This window comes from Nuphar pumila, chromosome 16 (genome assembly GCF_984573655.1).
Source record: "Nuphar pumila chromosome 16, dmNupPumi1.hap1.1, whole genome shotgun sequence".
Classification (NCBI taxonomy): domain Eukaryota; kingdom Viridiplantae; phylum Streptophyta; class Magnoliopsida; order Nymphaeales; family Nymphaeaceae; genus Nuphar; species Nuphar pumila.
The window spans coordinates 64,203,434-64,223,219 of record NC_143264.1 but is presented as its reverse complement, the minus strand read 5'-3'; the positions used below and the strand labels follow the sequence as shown (position 1 = coordinate 64,223,219).

The 19,786-nt window shown below is 37.3% G+C and overlaps 1 protein-coding gene across 2 annotated transcripts in view; it reads left to right on the top strand.

Moving 5' to 3' along the window:
* The window catches only part of ARP9 (actin-related protein 9), a 158,301-nt gene extending 138,873 nt beyond the window's left edge, over window positions 1-19,428 (top strand). For both annotated transcript variants that reach the window (XM_089990857.1, XM_089990858.1), the window contains exons 20-21: window positions 18,050-18,198; window positions 18,565-19,428. In XM_089990857.1, coding sequence (XP_089846983.1) covers window positions 18,050-18,193 — 144 coding nt within the window. In that variant the 3' untranslated portion in view covers window positions 18,194-18,198; window positions 18,565-19,428. The remainder of the gene's footprint in view (window positions 1-18,049; window positions 18,199-18,564) is intronic.
* Window positions 19,429-19,786: the final 358 nt, after the last annotated feature.

Sequence of the window (19,786 nt, the reverse complement as noted above, 5' to 3'; positions counted from 1 at the left end):
GCCTGGGCGCAAAGCGCGACGGCAAACTGAAATAGGAAATGCGAAAGCAAAGGACAAGGATCGCGAAACCGCGTCCTTGATTTAAAAGTGTACTTATATACGTATAAGTATATAAATATATCATTAAGTCCTTTCGATCATTAATTATTTAAGCTTGATTTAATTATTTAAGTCCTTGTGCAACTTCTCCTACCTTGGCGTATTGCGAGAATGAAGCCGTCTACGAACGTAGCTAATCGTCGGTTTAGTTCGCGGGGCGCGAACGGGCTCCGTTGCGTAAACTGCAAAAAATGTGATTTTAGAAGGCATAAACGAGCAAAGGTATTGAGGAGACTCGGCTTCTCCAACCTCGAAAGGAAGTGGGCTTCCCACCCCCTTCTGTTGGCCTGTCGGAAGGCAAAAAGAGAGAGAGACGAGGTCGCAGGGGCCAAACGCACACCTGCGGCCCTCGGAAGATGAGGCAGGGGCTAAATGGCCCCTGCCGAGCTTTGCTTGACAGGAAAAGGGGCAGGGGCCAGAGGCCCCTGTCGGGTCTCAAAAAAAAAGAAAAGGGCAAGGGCCTTAGGAGGCCCTTGCTGGAATTTTTTTAAAAGAAAATGGAGGGGCAGGAGCCTTCGGCTCCTGCTAGGTTTTTAAAAGAGAAAGGGGCAGGGGCCGATGGCCCCTGCCAATGGAACGAGTAGGGAGGAGGGAGCATAGGGGCCAAAGGCCCCCTGCGGCTTAATAGGAGAGGAGGCAGGGGAGTGCAGGGGCCAAAGGCCCCTGCCGAGGCTTTGCTCGACAGAAAAAGAGACAGGGGCCTCTGGCCTCTGGCGGTTAAAAGAGGGGCAGGGGCCAAATGGCCCCTGCTTGGTTTCCGAGGGGTGAGGTAGGAGCCTTTGGCTCCTACCTCCTCTCTTAAGGAGAAGGGTAGGGGCCATCGGCCCCTACGTGGAAAGGGAAGGGCAGGGGCCATGGCCCCTGCCAGAATGTTGAAAAGGGCAGGGGGCTCCGCCCCCTGCCTGCTAAGAAGAGGAAAGCAAGGGGGACGGAGCCCCCTTGCTTGTCGAAAAAGAGGAAGGCAAGGGGACGGAGCCCCTTGCCTACCGAGAAAAGAGGAAGGCAAGGGTGCGGAGCCCCTTGCCTGTCGAGAAAAGGAGGAGGAAGGCTCGGCAGGGGCCGTCGGCCACCTGCCGGCGAATCTACGGAAGAAAAGAGGGGGGGGGTGTTTACCTGGTCTGCCGAGGGGAATGAGGTCGCCGGGAAGGGAGTGAGGGATAGAGTCGGGGGAGAGACGAGAGAGTGAGGGGAGAGACGAGAGATGAGAGAGAGAGTCGGGGGGGGGGGGTCGGGGGAGCTTCGTAAGCCCTCCCCTCTCCCCTCTCGTCTTTTAATAGGGAGGGGGCGCACACAGGGCCCGCCCCTTGTGTCGTCGGAGAAGCCCCCTGCCGTGGGCTGCCAGCCCCTCTGAAAAAGGAGTTTTCGAGGGGCTGGGCACGGGTTGGATCGGGGTCAGGTCTGGACCCGACCCGGGTCTGGACCCGACCCGGGTCTGGACCCGACCCGGGTCCGATCTCTTTTAAATTTTTTTTTTTAAAACTGGTTTTTAAAGATATTGCAGATTAGACTAGTATTTCTAGGTATTTCTTGTCAATCGGAAACAATATATATATATATATATATATATATATATATATATATATATATATATATATATATATATATATATATATTGATCGTACCAAGAAAATTAAACAAGCATCGGCACCCCTCATCAAGTTTTACCTGATACTACAACAAAAACCCCAAATCGATGGGATTAGGTATTGCCGTGTTAGGGTTTATCACGAAAACCCCCAAATCGATTTGATTTGGGGATTTCTGGTTTAGGGTTAGGCAAGAAAACATCTTCCCCTCCCACGACTATCGTTACCCTTACCGATAACCCCAAGCCACAATGTTGGATTTTTCGACAACCAAGAACAGATGGAAAGGCTCGTATATGCGATAATAATCGGGGTTTCCCTTGACCGACCCAACCCCAACCCAATTCTGTCCACACCCAACAATATCAGGGACAAAATCCTACCTTTTTCCGGCGACAAATGGAGAAGAAAGAGGCTGACGACCGATCTCATGTGCCTCCAAGACCGTGCTTCTTGTTGCAAACTCTGATGTTGTAAAGAAAGGAGGGATGAGAGGTGAGAGGCGGAAAAAGGGATATGAAAGGAGAGATGCGCGAGGGCACAACCTTCTCCACCTATTTCTTTTATAGCGGCGACCCCCGGTCTCCGATGAACCGGGAGAGTCGGTTACCTCCTGTAACCCCTCCCCTCCCCCAATCTTGCTATTTGTACCCTTGGGCAAGAATCGTGCCCTAGGCACGATTCTGATGCTCGAGTTTTAAATAAAAAGGAAAACGGGTCCGGGTCCGAACCCGATAACCCACAGTACCAGATCTACTCTAAAGTGGATCCAGGTCTGTAATAGGTTACGAACCCATTAAAACCGGCAGACCCTCCATGACGTGGGTTCGAAATGACACCACTTGGGCAAATCCTTAAGTGGATCCATTTGGGTCCATGGTGGATTCGACCCAACTCATATAGTTCGTACCTTATTGCCTACTCCATTTGGATCCAGTGAAGGGATCCAAGACCCAAATCTCCCTATTTTTTGTAGTTATTACAAAATTTGTGTCCCATGAATCTTTTTCTTTCAACTATAAAGCATTCTTTGCATTAATACACTCATATATATAACCTTTGACCTATGCTCAAGCCAAAGAACATGTTGAATGAGTAGAAGCCATGAGAGCATAATTAGAAACCTTAGAAAAGGCTAACACTTAGACTATTCAAAACATTTCACAAGAAAAGAAACCAATAGGTTGTAGGTGAGTATATAAGGTTAAAACCAAGAGCGACGAAACTCTTGAAAGATATAAAGCCATATTAGTTGTCAAGGGATATTCCCAAGAGTATGACATAGATTATATAGAAACATTTGCTTTGGTTATCAAGATGACCACAATTAGGACCTTAATAGCCTTAGCCTCTGTTAGAAAATGACCTATCTTTCAAATGAATGTCAAAAATATTTTTTTATGGTCTTAAACAGGCACCAAAAACCTGGTATGACAGGTTTAGTCATGTTATGTCCGATATTGGATTCAGAACTTGTCTGACTGACACTGCTTTATTTGTTAAGTTTTCTTGTGCAAGTATTATTATTCTCTGTTATGTGGATGACATGATCATCACCGGAGGAGACAAACCGGGAGTTGAAAACATTAAAAAGCTTCTTAAAAATTATTTTGAAATAACTGATTTGGGTTTATTAAAATATTTTTTAGGAATTGAAGTTACTTATTCACCTAAGGAGTCTTTATTATCTCAATCTAAATTTGCTTTTGATATTATTTTCAAGTCTGAAATCACTGATGATAAGAGAGTTGATACTCTTGAGGTTGTCAATACCAAAATGCAAATTAATGATGTGCAACCTCTTGAAAATCCCACTCTATATTGGAGTACTCCCTTACCTCTCAATTACTAGACATGATATAACACATGCTTTACACACAACTAGTCAATTTCAACATGCTCCCACTTATGTTCACATGGGAGCAATTTTGCATATTATTAGATACATTAAGTCTTCCCTTTTTCAAGGGCTCTTCTTATTTGCTTCGTTTTCATTAGATTTAATTGTTTATATTGATGCCGACTCGGGAGGTCATCCCAATAATAGGCACTCAACCACTATTTTTGTATTTTCTTAGATGAATCATTGATTTCGTGATGGTGCAAGAAATAACAAAAAACTCTTTCTTCAACCGAAGAGAGAGAGAGAGATCGATTGCGGCTGTCACGATTTTTTCATACAGAAATCGTGACCTAATGCCTGTATTAATTCACTTAAGTGTACAGAGTGGGTCGGGTCGGGTCTGGTGTAATATCCGAACCCGGATATAAATAAAAAACAGGCTTATACATGAATGAACTCGGGCCTGGGCTAATACATGAGTGAATTCGGGTCTGGTACAGGATCCAGACCCGAAACACTATTCACCTTTTTCAGTTTTCTTTTCGCAAGACCATTTTGTTGTGGTGTGTTAGGACAAGATCTTTGTTGATAAATTTCATTTTGTCGTAAATAAGTTTGAAATTCATTTGACATATATTCTCCTCCTGAATCCGGTCTTAGAATAGATAAATTACTTAGAAAATGATTTTTAATCATTGCATGAAAATCTTTAAAGACGAAAAATACATCGGATTTTCAATTTAGAAAGAAGATCCATGTGTATCTAGTGAAATCATCCACAAAAATTACATAATATGAAAAACCTCCCTTAGACATGATAGGAGAAGGACCCCAAACATCGGAATGAATCAATTCAAACGGCTGTGTAGAGACAAAACTTCGTTGTGAAAATTGAGTGGCTTTTAATTTACCAAAGATAAAATCTTTACAAGTCATAACTTTCTCGTTACAAGAATTTCCCAAAAAGGAGAAAAGAGACATCTTTGAAAAATTCGGATGGCCAAGTCTTTTGTGCCAAACAGCTATACTTTTGACATTTACAAAATTACAAAATGACTTGGATGAAAGAGTCAAAAAATTCATAAAATATAGATCGCCCCTCCTATGGCCTTGCCTAATCAGCTTCCCTGATTAGAGATCATGCACGGTGCAATCTTTAGGTGAGAAAGATACTTTGCAACCTTGATCGGTAATTTGAGATACCGAAAATAAGTTTAAGATGATTTTTGGAACCATCCTTACTTTTGGAACAAAAAAATCTTGAGAATGTTTTAAATAAAGTGTTCTAATGTTTTCAATTTTCAAAGAAGTCCCATCGGCCGTTGAAACATAAGATGTTATGGGGGTGGAATAGACATTAGAAAGGATATTTCTATGTGGTGTCATGTGAAAAGAAGTATCGAAGTCCAAAATCCACATACCTGGAGGAGATGAGGAGGTTGCGATGGCGACACCCGAAGTAAAGGATGTAAAGAAATAGGCGGAAGTGTAACCCAAGAATGCACAGGCATTCACAAAGTTCAATAATGGACAAGCACTATGGCGTACAAACAAGATGTCCACAAAGGGACAATATAAAAGCCTAAAAAGGCTACACAAACATAAAAATAATGGAATCTTTATTGAAGAGAGCCTTGAAAGGCATAACGAATACAAGGGGAGCAACCCCTATTTATACACCAAGAGAGGTCAAAAAAGGAGAGGCCAAAAGGGGGCTCCCCATAGAGACGTTGGGAGCCCCCAACGGCTCTATGTGGGACCCCCACATGCGTGAAATAAACAACAAAAAAATAAAAATACAAAAAATAAAATAAAATGAAAAAATTAATAGTTGTTTTCTATGTAACTATGTAAAATGACATAAATACCCCTATCGGGTATTGCACACACACACACACATGTGTGTGTGTATTTTAACACCCCCCTCAAACTTTACGCGAAAAATTATCCCGAAAGTTTGAAAATACAAACAAAAAAATCTTGGGAAGAAGTCCAAGTCTTTAAGGGAAATCTCCATCTTTATAACATCTTAGAAAATTCTTGCAAATATAAGTCTTCAAAAAAGCCTTCATTGGTTATCTCCATGATGTATCAAAGGTATCACATCTTAAAGATCCTGCATAGAAAGAACAAACCAAAAAAAGACTCCACGAACAAAAAAAAAATATATTCTAGCCCAAGAGTTGCAAAATTTTTTAACAACAATATATTGTAAAGCAAGAATAACATGGTTTAAACAAAATAGTAATAACTTTTTGAATCATTAAATATTAAGAAAGACAAGAGGAGCATCCCTCAATGATGAAATTAAATCATAATAAACTTATTTTTCAAGAAACCATAACATTGATTATAAGAAGATTTGATTATTTAAAGGACATATGATTCATTAAGAAGAGATAAACACTTATGCATAAAAATTATCTTAAATAAAATGGTGGTCTTCTAAAAAAAACATACAAACCTCTCAAAAGAGTGTCTATTAGAAACACTTTAAACAAAACCCATAAAAGGGTAAAAGTGGAAGAGCACAAAAAATAAGTAAATATTTATTTATGACAAAAATGCTAAAGAAGCATTGAATATGCACCATGTGAGAATGTCTTCAAGACTAAAAGAACATCAAGTTCAAAAAATGACTTTAATGTGAAAATATCTCCAATAAAATCAAGTCCAAAGATGACTTGGTTAACCCACAAGAATCACAAATATGCTAAGTACATGAAGCCACAATGAAATACTCACAAAGGAGTACAAATGTAAGGAAGTCTTCAAAGAGACTATATGCACAAGAACACTAAGTTCTCAATGTGAAGTGTACACAAGGGCACAAGAACACTTGGAACAAGTGTGCACAACACATTCAATAGATCACAAATGCACAAATAATATAGAATCTTTATTTAGAGGACTCAAAATCTTTAGAAAGAGATAATGAACTTTATGCGTGCAATTATGTGAATCATGCACATGAAACAACAAATCAAAAGATAACAACTTTTATCAAAGATGAGTTAATTAAATTTATGCATACCACAATGTGGACACAATAATCAATTAAAAGCATAATTCACTCACCCATCCTAGAGTGATTTTAAGTATAGAGGACCAAATATACATATATATATATATATGCATGAATTTTTATCGATAAATATTTTTCCATACACGGAAGGAACGAGTAGTAAAGATTTTTAATAGATTCATTAAAGAATTAAAAAATCTCACATGACAAAGGGAATGACATAAGCAAGTCAAAACCAATTTGCGGAAGATGACAAATTTAAAAGATCCCACAAATATCAAGAAATGGTATTTTGTAAAGAGAGATTAAAAAACTTATATAAGGAGAAATGAAATTTGTAAATCTACACCAATTTGTGAAAAATTACATTCTCACAAATATCAAGAAGTGATATTTTGCAAACTTTAATATGCAATGCAAGACGCATGAAATTATTTCAATCAATCATTTCTCGTAGAAGAGAAGAGTTAGACAATTTTGAAAAAATTCTCAACCATTTGAATGAGTAAATTAGAGCATCGGTTTAACCATTACAAGCAATCACCTCCTAATCCTCCAAACCTCAAATATCCAGTGTATCAGCGACTAGATCAAGAGCATAAACAATATGCCACTAAAGGGCCAAAAACACACACGGTGTATAAAAACACCTCTTGTCTACATATAATGATACTTGAAATGAATGTATTAGTGACTAGAACAAGAGCACAAAGCCAACAAAGGGCTAAAAATCACATACAAAAGTGTGAACAAATGTCTCTTGTCTACATATAGTGACACTCAAAATCAAGTGTTTCAGCTACTAAAGCAAGAGTACAAAGTCAACCATGGGCTAAAAAACCACATATGAAGGTGTGAATCAACATCTCTTGTCTACATATAATGACACTTAAAACAAGTGTATTAACTACTAGAGCAAGAGTACACAGCCAACAATGGGTTAAAAATCACACACGGAGGTGTGAATCAACATCTCTTGTCTACATATAGTGACACTTAGATAAGAGGCATAAAAAGGAAAAGACAATCTAGGTAAGAAAGCTTGTAATGGAAACACTAATGCAATTAAGAAATATCAATTTTGACCATATTTCAAAACATCATGGTTTCAAAAAATTAGATATCCATCACAGATACACATAATTAAAAGCATTCATAATAAAAACAATGGCCAAAAAACAAATGAGTGATCCAATACACTCTCAATCCGAGATTCTATAACTGTCAGTTAGAGTCAAACTACAAGTTGACAAACTAAAATGATATAAAACGAGGTGCACACAACTCACCCCAACAAACATCTCTGATTCAACAATAATAAGGCCAAGAAGATTGATGCATCATATAAAAATCTGTGATGGACAACATAAATGTCATAAAAAAGGCAATGAACACTCACGAAAATCATTTTCCAAATAGGTGAGTTCATAAAAGGAACCGATATGAAAAGATAAATTCAAATTGAAACAAAAACCAATAATGGTAGATGACCAATCTTAGAAAAAGTGCAATCATATGCATAACAATGTCTCATGACAACCTTTTGAATAAACATGAGTCATGCTTAACATAATCAATTCCAATCAAGGAGTAGATGCACTAGAGCACGTTATATTCAAAAGATCTAATAATTTTAAAGAGAAGACAAGAACATATTGTCTTTAAAAGGAATTCTTTTAAATAAAAAATCTACTATGAGACAAACGAAACATGTAACATATTAAGAAAATAATACATATAAAGTTTTTAGAAGAACCTCTTACAATCTCAAAAGTAGACATAATTACTATCAATCATGAATACTTGAAGCAATAAGATGATCTAATAACTCATAGCCACATGGGTTATATAGAAGCTATGAAATTATACCAAAAATGCATTCAAAGCATCTAATACAAGATTTACTTTCTATATAAAAGTCAAATCACAAATACTGAAGATCATTCTTAAGCATAATCAATCAAGAATGTTTTTCAAAGAGTTAGTTTTACATCATGAGAAGAACATCTTAAAGTTAGCCATTGGAAATACAAATTACAAGGGATAACACAAGAGGATTTCATAAATAACCAAATCTCACAAGCACATAAATGCAAAATACACAAAAAAACCTACTAAGAGTTAAATGCTAAAAAGAAAAAGAAGAATATTATTGAAGGAAAAAATGAAAGAATCATTGAAATCATATGAGTATGCAAAGATTGTTAAAATATTATGTCTCTTTTAACTGTAAACTGAAATACCCATCAGGGGTATTTCAGTCCTTTTACTCAATAGGTGTCAGCCACCCTAATGAGCTAACATTTTTACTTTTTCTTTTTTTATTTACTTTTGCTTTTTACACTTTTTTTTCTTTTTGACTGTTGTGAAAGGGACAACTCCATATAGCTGTTGGAGCTGCCCCAACAGTCACAAATGTGACCGTTGGGTGCAGCTCCAACAGTCATATTGAGCTGCACCTGTGGCTTCTTTTTGCATTATAAATAGGCCTTAGTGGCCCTTGTAAACACATTCTTTTTTGTGAGTGCATATGCAATATTGTAAAGCCCCTCTTGGGAACTTATGAATTGAAGTTCATTTTGTTTCATGCTGTTGTGCATGTGTATCCGTGCCTTCGTGCACTTGTGAGTGTTCTCCTTTGTGCACTTTTTGTATTTCTTGTATTGTGGTGTTACACACAATCTCTTTTTGTAGAGATTTTCACATGGTATCAGAGCAAGGTTGTTTGGAGAAGGCTCACATAGTACAAGTCCACCTAGAAGGAGAGGTAAAAGAGGATAGGAGAGATCTTATTTGTTCAAACTCGGGCCTTAGCCCATTCAAAAAATTGAAGAATCGGTCTTCTTCTAATTGCTTTTGACGAAGCTCTATGGCTTCTCCACTCCACTTGTCAGTTTATGTCTTTACTATTAAGATCTTCTCTCCTATCCTCTTTTATCCTCTTTTGGGGAAGGCTCTAGGAAAGGAGACTTGTACTATGTGGACTTTCTTCAAATCCTAAAAACACCTTTTGTAATGTGGCCCAACATAAAGACATAAATGTTTGGCACAAGAGACTTGGTCATCCCAACATTACCAAGTTATCCTATCTACATTTTGTTAAAGATCTTTGTAAAAATACTTTATCTTGTAATGATTGTATTCTTGGAAAAATGAGAAGTATACCTTTTGAACCAAGAACTATGTTTAGTACTAAACCTTTTGAAATTATTCACTCGGATGTTTGGGGACCGGCACCTGTCATATCCAAAGGTGGTTTTGCTTACTATGTGATTTTTGTAGATGATTTCTCACGATATTGTTGGATACATTTTCTCAAACATAAGCATGAAGTTTTTTCATGTTTTAAAACATATATGATGATTAAAAATCAATTTAATAGTAATTTAAAGATATTTAGGACCGATTCCGGAGGTGAATATCTCTCTAATGAGTTTAAGAAATATCTTGAGGATTGTGGCATTGTCCATCAAAGATCGTGTCCTAAGACCCCACAACAAAATGGTTTGGCCGAAAGAAAGCATAGGCATATCATTGAAACCACTAGAACCCTTCTCATTTCCCAAAATATTCCTAAAAATTTTTGGGCCGAAGCGGCTCTTGCTTCCGTCTATCTTATCAACCGACTTCCATCCAAAAATTTAGATAAAATTTCTCCCTTTGAGATTCTATATGAAAAAGAACCTGATTATAATAGGTTGAGAGTTTTTGGTTGTAAGTGCTTTGTTCTTACCGATAAAAATGATAAACTCTCACCAAAAGCCATTCCTTGTGCTTTCCTTGGCTATTCGGAAACTCAAAAAGGATTTCGATGTTATGACTCTAAGAATGATAAATTATATGTTTCAAGGAATGTAACTTTTTTGGAAAATGATAGTGGTTTTGAAAAAAATGAATCTCATTTAGAAAATGCCGATTACTCCTTTCTTTTTGACCTTTTATCTAAGGATGATGATATCTCTAGTGATGATGAATCAACATATAATAGTGAAAATGAAATGGTTGTGATCAACAATAACTCTAACCCTTCTACCCCTCAAGAAGAAAATGTATCTAGAGAACCCATCACTTATTCGCATAGAGATAGAAGCACCTTTAGGAGTGCTATTGAACTATATAGTGAACCTAGTGAGACTATTTCCACTCATGATTCTCATCCTAGGAGAACTGAAAGAACTAGAAGGACTCCCTCTAGATTTGTATCTTTTGATTCTTTCTCTCCTAAATATCGAGCTTGTTTGAGTGCCATTCACTCTTATTTTGAACCAAAAAATTTTGGAGAAGCCAAACAATGTACTGAATGGAGAGAAGCCATGGAGAGTGAACTCAAAGCTCTTAAGAAAGCTAACACTTGGGAATTTCAATCTCTTCCCAATGGCAAGAAAACTATAGGATGTCGATGGGTGTTCAAGGTCAAGACTAAGAGTGATGGTTCTCTTGAAAGGTATAAGGCTCGTCTTGTAGCTAAAGGGTACAGTCAAGAATATGGGATTGACTATGAAGAGACATTTGCTCCAGTAGCTCGTATGGTTACTGTCAGATGTCTTATCACCATTGCTTCAATTCGAAAATGGAATATTTACCAAATGGATGTCAAAAATGCCTTTTTAAATGGAGATCTTAATGAAGAAGTTTACATGGATGCTCCACCTGGTATGAAAATCCCTAAAAATAAAGTTCTTCGTCTTCGTAAAGCTCTTTATGGACTGAAACAAGCACCCAAGGCTTGGCACGATAGGTTTAACAATGTAATGACTGAAAATGGTTTCACTTCATGCTATACTGACACTGCATTGTTTGTTAAGAAATCTGATGTAGGGATTGTTATATTATTGTTATATGTTGATGATATGTTAATAACAGGTGATGATATCAAAGGAATCAAGAGCATTAAATCTATTTTGACTTCAAAATTTGAAATGTCAGACTTGATTTCTGACATATTTTTTGGGAATTGAGGTTGCCTATTCTCAGAGAGGCTATTTTTTATCTCAAACTAAACTTGCTTGTGAGATTCTTGATAGATCAGGAATCACAGATGACAAGGTCTGCGAAACTCCTGAAATAGTAGGTTCGAAGATGAAGATTGATGATGTGATTCTCTTAAAAGATCCCACACCTTACCGGCAACTGGTTGGATCCCTAACGTATCTCAGCATTACCAGGCCTGATATTTCTCATGCAGTACATGTTGCTAGTCAATTTCAACATGCATCTACTACAGTCCATATGAGCGCCATCCTTCGCATCATCAGATACATAAAGGGTACAGTAAACAAGGGAGTATTTCTATCTTCTACGTCTGAATTAAGTTTAATTGCTTATACTGACTCTGATTGGGGAAGTGACACAAATAACCGTCACTCCACCACTGGTTTCTGTATTTTTTTAGATGAATCATTAATCTCTTGGAGATGCAAGAAGCAGCAAAAAGTATCGCTTTCATCCACCGAAGCTGAGTATAGAGCCATGGCATCTACTACCATGGAGATTGTTTGGATTCGCAACTTGTTGGAAGATATGAATATTCAAGTTCAAGGGCCCACAAAATTATGTTGTGATAATAAAAGTTCAATCTACATTGCCAAAAATCACACATTTCATGAGCGCACGAAGCATATCGAGATGGACTGCCACTATGTTCGTGAAGAATATTTAAGAAAAACCATTGACCTTCTTTATGTTACATCAGAATATCAACTGGCAGACTTCTTCACTAAGGCGCTGTGTTCTCCAAGATTTAACTTCCTTCTTGGCAAACTTTTGGTCGTGACACCCTAAGTTTGAGGGGGAGTGTTAAAATATTATGTCTCTTTTAATTGTAAACTGAAATACCCATCAGGGGTATTTCAGTCCTTTTACTCAATAGGTGTCAGCCACCCTAATGAGCTAACATTTTTACTTTTTCTTTTTTTATTTACTTTTGCTTTTTACACTTTTTTTTCTTTTTGACTGTTGTGAAAGGGACAGCTCCATATAGCTCTTGGAGCTGCCCCAACAGTCACAAATGTGACCGTTGGGTGCAGCTCCAACAGTCATATTGAGCTGCACCTGTGGCTTCTTTTTGCATTATAAATAGGCCTTAGTGGCCCTTGTAAACACATTCTTTTTTGTGAGTGCATATGCAATATTGTAAAGCCCCTCTTGGGAACTTATGAATTGAAGTTCATTTTGTTTCATGCTGTTGTGCATGTGTATCCGTGCCTTCGTGCACTTGTGAGTGTTCTCCTTTGTGCCTTTGTGCACTCTTTGTATTTCTTGTATTGTGGTGTTACACACAATCTCTTTTTGTAGAGATTTTCACAAAGATATCCATGATATTAAAGGAAAACATGATGACGCAAGATGTACTTACAAATTTCTTAAAATTTTAAAGAAATCATAAAATTCATAATGATTACCAATAATTATTATGATAAAACCAAATGCATATAACGAGGAAATTAGCAATATGAAAAGCGTAATCTTTAAGATTTAAAGCAAAACCATATATTCTTGTAAAATATAATTTCTATAACAATATGCATAATTAAAACAAATATTTTATGGAGATATGCTTACGCACAAGATTTAATAATTTTTTTAAAGAGCTATTCATTTTTAACATATTTAGCAAGAGGCTACTATATTTTAGATACATTTTCAAATGCATACCATGAATATTTAAAGTAGCGAATACAAAGAAAATAGCAAAAGTATCCATATATATAATTATATATATATATATAATAATCAAGAAAATAAGTGTTTTCTCATGCATAATGCATGAGATAAATAACACAAGAGACACCTTTTAAAAAGTATGTGATACATACCAGGTAAATTCTTTCTTTGAATCCAAACTTTGAGTGGCACACTTTTTGAGGTGACCTCCGTGATGAAGCAACACACGAGCTATTCTTCTAGAGACCAAGCTCTGATACCATGTAAAAAAATAGGTGGAAGTGTAACCCAAGAATGCACAAGCGTTCACAAAGTCCAATAATGGACAAGCACTATCGCGTACAAACTAGAGGTCCACCAAGAGAGGCCAAAAGGGGGCTCCCCATAGAGACATTAGGAGCCCCCAACGGTCACATTTGTGACCGTTGGAGCCCCCAACAGCTCTATGTGGGACCCCCACATGCGTGAAATAAACAACAAAAAATAAAATAAACTGAAAATAAATAGTTGTTTTCTAAAAACAACTATGTAATGATGTAAAATGACATAAATACTCCTATCGGGTATTGCGCGCGCACACACACACACACACATATATATATATATATATATGTGTGTGTGTGTGTGTGTGTGTGTGTGTGTGTGTGTGTGTGTACGAGTACATGTATTTTAACAGAGGAACACTTAAGATGTTGAAGTGCCTCTGAGATTTGATTTAGAGTGTCTTTAATGTCTCCTCCATTGTTGGTCACTTCTTTATTTTGAACATTTTCAACCGCGACCACTTTTTCTTTAAGCTTATGACAAACCGGTTTGATATGACCCAGTTCATTACAATAGTGACAAATAATACCCTTTCTAAAGCCATTATTCTTGGCAAAGTGGGGAGGCCTATAGGACTTAATATTGGATATCGGCCTAGTAACGGCCAAGATCTCATCACTTTTATGAGTCATACCAAGATGTGTTTCCTCTTGGCATACTCGGCAAGGACATCTTCAATAGGTAAGGCTTTGTTTATATGAGAAGGGATGCCCTTACTTGCTCAAATTCCGGTCTAAGACCGTGAAGAAATTGAAAGAAATGCTCATTTTCAATTTGTTCTCTTCTTAATTCAATATCTTCCGGAGCCACTCACTTGGGCTCAAGAAGAGCAAGTTCATCCCAAAAGGGAGATAAAGCACTAAAATAATCTCAGACACTCATGTCCCCTTGTTTAGTAGATCTAATCTTTTCTTGACAAAAAAATTGTCTAGCTAGATCCTTTTGGGTATATATACCCTTAAGAAAGAACCAAGCTTCATTGGCTCTTCTAAATTTAGCAATGTTGGCACAAATCCTTATGTCAACATTATTCATGAACCACACCAATATTTTGGCATGGTTACTTTCCCAATCTTTTACCTTACTTTGATGCTCATTGATTGCTTTAATGCGATCCTCACCATCAAGAGCCTTTTCCACACCACCTTCGATCTTGGTGAGCTTCAATGTCGGTTCAAGAGTGGTCCCCATCATGAAGCCCTATAGTTTCTTTCCTCGAAGGTGATTCTCCATCGCCGATGCCCACATTAAATAATTTGATCCATTGAGCTTGAAGGAGAGATCCACTCTTGTGTCATGATCCATGATGACGAAAAAAGGTAGAAATGAAAAAAAGCTTACAAGAGTCTTTAAAAGACTTCCAAGATTACAAATAACCCGATTGGCTTTGATACCATATAATGAAGAATGCGGAAATACAAATATAAGAGAACTCTTAAAAAGAGTTTAACAAAGAGCCAATTAGCACAAGCACATAATGTGCACAATACACAAAACCCACTAAGGGACAAATGGCAAAAGGCAAAGAAAAATATTATTGATGAGTGAAAAAGAGAGCGCAAAGCTACATTACATGAGGGAGAACCCCTCAATTTATAGAAGAAAGGGAGTCATTGAGAGGGGGCCATTGGGGCTCCCATTATAGTTGTTGGGGAGCCCCAGCGACTATAAGGGTGGGGCCCATAATGGTCCCAATACAAAGGAAAAAAAAAAGAATACAAAAAATAAAATATACAGTAAAATTACCAAAATACCCCTATCAGGTATTTTTTATATAAATACATAAAGAAGAATATATATATATATATATATATATATATTATTTATTTTTCTCTTTTTAGTTTGTCTAGTTCATTTTGAACTAGACTTAAACTAGTCAACACATTGTTGTTGACTAGTTTAAGAGCCATTGGACTAACTCCAACGACTCTATTTGAGTCCCTTCAAAGCCCATTTCTTCCTCCCTCTAATGTGTATAAATAGGGGTCATTCCCCTCTCATTGTATCAATGTTTTTTAAGCATTTTATGTGAATTAAATAAAGATTATTTTTTTACTCTTGGGCCTTCTCATTTGTGTTCTTTTGCGGGTTGTGGTTAATGTGTCTTTAATAGACACTTGTGAGCATTTGTGCTTTTGTTGAAGGCTTACATTTCATTACAATAACATCTGAATGTATTCTTTTTTATTTTAGATATTCAAGCTAGGGTTGACTCAATGTAATCATTCTCATGCTTCCTCAATTAGAATAGTGTAACCTTAACTGGTCCAGCTATCTTATTCAACCCTTGGACATGTTTCTTTGAGTGGTATAATTTTGTGGTCTTCCTAATTGGCTGTTATAGGAAACTGGTAACACAAACAGCTGGGTAGTGTAGAAAAATCATCATACTAGAGAGCCATTTTTCATAAGTTCTCCAAGCTATGCTAATGTTGCAGATTTTCAGATTGATAAGGGGCTCAGCAATCCAAAAGATGAATTTTATGCAATATTTATGAGCTAGGAACAATATGATGTTCAAGAAACCAATATGATCATGCTGCCAATGAGAATGTTAGTGCTGCAGCCAGTTTCTGGCTGCTTAGTAACAAACCCTAATGCCAGCTACCACCTACTATATATATATATATATATATATATATATATATATATATGGGGATACATTCTGCTCGGGTCGCCATGACGTTCGAATGAGTTTTTTATTTCATTTTTTGTGTTGTTTTTTATGAAACTAACTTTACAGATGCGATCTACATGTTTTGGTTAGTGGGAATTGGTTTTTGAATCGTCTGATTATGATACATAAGCACAATTTTTTTTTAGCCTTAAGAAATCAATGGCCCACAATGTGCAATATTTTCTTGTCTCATAAAATCATGTTTTTTCGTCGAAAACACATGATCCAAAACCCTGTTCCTAGCATTTGGACCATGCTAAATCCATCCATGAGGTCGGATTAGGTCAACACGAGCTGCGCATTTGATTTCCAGCTCATTACTAAATGTTACCCCTATATATAATGTAATTAACAGGCCAAGCCGTGTCCTACAGCAGGCCCCTGTTTAGCCCACCAAAATCACTGCAAAATTAATAGTTATAAATTAATTTGAAAAAACTTATAAAATCAAATTACTAAATCATAATTTTTAGAGAACTACTGTGTTACTGTCATCCAAACAGCAAAACCCGGTTATTACAGTCTTTCAAAAGCCAAGTTTTAAAGTAGGTTTTCTGATAACCAAGTTTTAAAAAACTAGGTTTTAAAGAGAATGGCTTGGTTTCTTTGATCTCATCTCAAGTTCACTATTTATCTTTTACATCATATCATTTAGGAGGACAAATTACACATTAAAATGTTACATGACTAAAAGTTGGTACTTTTTTCCGTTTTTGGCAAAAAACATCTATAATCGTTGTACCTGTCTGGATATATACAAATAACAAAAGGTTTGTATTTAGCACCAAAGTCCTTTCTTTTTCTACTATTCAATTTGCACAATACAACCGTCCAGAACTTAAATCTGGCAATCAAGTGTTTCTGATGAGCACCTCATGTGGTGCTTTTTCATTCAAGACATCAATAAGTAAAAGTTTATAAAATTGGTATAAGCGGTTTCTATCTGCAAAAGTTTTAGTCTCCACTATCATATGTAAAAGCTAGACCAACTTCAATAGTGCTATGGCTCTTTTTCGCCTCTCCATTTTGTCATGTATTATGAAGACAAAACTTGTCAGTCTAATTCCATTATCTGCAAGGCAATTATGGAAAACTTGTGAAGAGGTTTCCAATTTAATTTTTGAATTTTATGATCTTAAAAACTTAGATTTATTTATCAAGAAAATAACACAAAAGAATCTATCTAGGATTATTTAGATCTTGGCTCAACACATATATATTAACTAATTCGAGAACATACATCCTTTTATTAGTATAAAAGATGTATCTAATGTTAGAAGGATATCTAGGACAATGGAGTATCTTGGTCATTTCGGTTATAACCATGGCATTTATGTAGTTTGTATAAACGTGTATTTATTAAGAATGATGTCCCTATTGTGACATGGGTGTCCTATAAAGGAAGATTACACCCTAAAGTGAAAACCTTGATTAGGGTTGTAATAAAAATTGTTATAAATAGTAACGAGGGGATGCCCTACACTTGGTGAGCTCCCCCATCAGAATCCACAGCTGCCTTCTTATTCTTCTTGTACTATTTCTCTATCCTTTATTGTGTCATTAGGTGCTGGTACTGCAGGCATGAGTCAAAGGTTTTCCTTTAAACACATTTTCCAAGTTGACACCCATAACAAAGCAAAACATTAACAAAATTTAGAAGATTTTTTTTCAATTATCTGTTGACATTAATGAGTCTCTACTGCAATGCCAAGCATCAGAATCACTATTGGCTTCTGATGCAACCTGTGCTTGCTGCTTTTTTCAACAGTTAGTCTATCATTATTGGCTTCGGTGTTGATATATTCTGTATATTAACTTTGCTAATTTCTTAGATTCTCGGAGTCCTTGACTATGGACGTGATGCGTGGATACAACGTGAAGATTGGATTCGAAGTGGCATCTATGTAGGGAGTGGCAGAAAGTACAAGGACTCATTTTTGTTGCAGGCACAAACTATGTGGTACATGAATTGTTGACATAGGTTAGTAGTAATCTTCACTTGGTATACCTTTTCTGATGCCATCTTTTCCTTTTTTCATAATTCAACTTGTGTTTTCTGAATTATGTTTCTGATGCATAAGATGTCCAGAAGTTCCCCAATTTTTCTGAACGAGTTGAATGTGTTTGCATGTTTTTTTTTCTTGAGAGAGAATGTGTTTCATGTTGATGGCTTTATGTTCAACATCAGTCCCACAAAATTGTGCTCTGTTATGAAACTTACTTCCTGGGGAATGGGACATAAAAACTTTCCTGGAATTTCAATATGTTCATATGTTCGGGGGATGGACTTGCCCGTCTTATATTTGCTTTAGTCGGCCTTTTGATTAATTTCCTATGTTTTTGGCAGGCTGATGCATTGAGAAGATGGTCATACTTGTATAGAACTTTTACTTGTTGCAGAACCTGCTTTCTGACTTCTAACACTGTCCTACACCAGCCTGCGTTTTGGTTCAAGACTGATCAAGTCAGAACGTGTTGTCCCTTAGTGTCTGATGTCTTTAAAAAAAATGGTTAGTACTGCAAACGATAACCAATTCTGGATGAAGCACTAGCTGGAGACTGAAGATGGCACAGGCGGGTTCTGGTTCTCCTATGTTGCAATTCAATGAACAAAGTGGCCCATTTCTTAGAGCTCTCTCTCTCTCCATTTGTATGCATGTAAACTGTACAAAGTTCAGGGCTACTGTGATGCGATCCAGCCAATGCACACCCAGCTGCCGAGGAGCACAAGCGCACAAACTAGCCGCACGCTGAGGACCGCACACCCACTGCCCGCCAGCTTGCCAGCTCACCACAGCCCACGTAGTCCCAACTGCACGCAAAAGATTGTGGCCAAGGGGACTTGAATCATGGGCCGCCCAAAGCAAGTGATGCAAGCCTATAAATAGGCTGTCTTTGTATTTTTCAGATATATGAAATTGAAGAATTGAATCCTTTTTGTGAGAATTAGTTTCTAAGTAGCTTAGAGTTAGTTTAGACTTAGATTGATCTAGCTCAACGAGCTTAGATCTCATCAATGTAGACGAGTTCGAGCCTGGGTACATCTATGATCCTCTCCAAGTCGATTGTGGAATCCTCCGACCGTGCACTTCATTTGATCCAAAGCTTCAACAGACCTTAGAACGAACTGCTCTAGATTGTCTTGTTTGTAGTTCAAATGAGTGCTGTCACACACTCTTACATTCATTTTTCTTAACACATCATTTGTGCATTCTTCTTGTATTTTTATGCATATCGGACGTGATCTACCACAGCGGGCGTCTTGCTGAACTCGTGCGCAGCACCGCACTGCTTGCGCTTTACTGTGATCAAGCTGGAGTGAAGTCGTCTTAGCTCAGATCTGGTGCCTGTGTGTGCACTTATCTGCAGATGAAGTATATGTGCGTCTGCACGCACTAGTTCATCTCATTGCACCTTCGCGTGCGATATCTGCCCGGTGCGCTTGTGCGTGCCTCATCAGGAACTGTGCCTGCGTACACTAAGGCATTCTCGTGCCTACGTGCGTTGAGGCATTCCTGCTCCTACGTGGGCTAAGGCATTATCGTGTTTGCGCTGAGGCATTCTCGCAC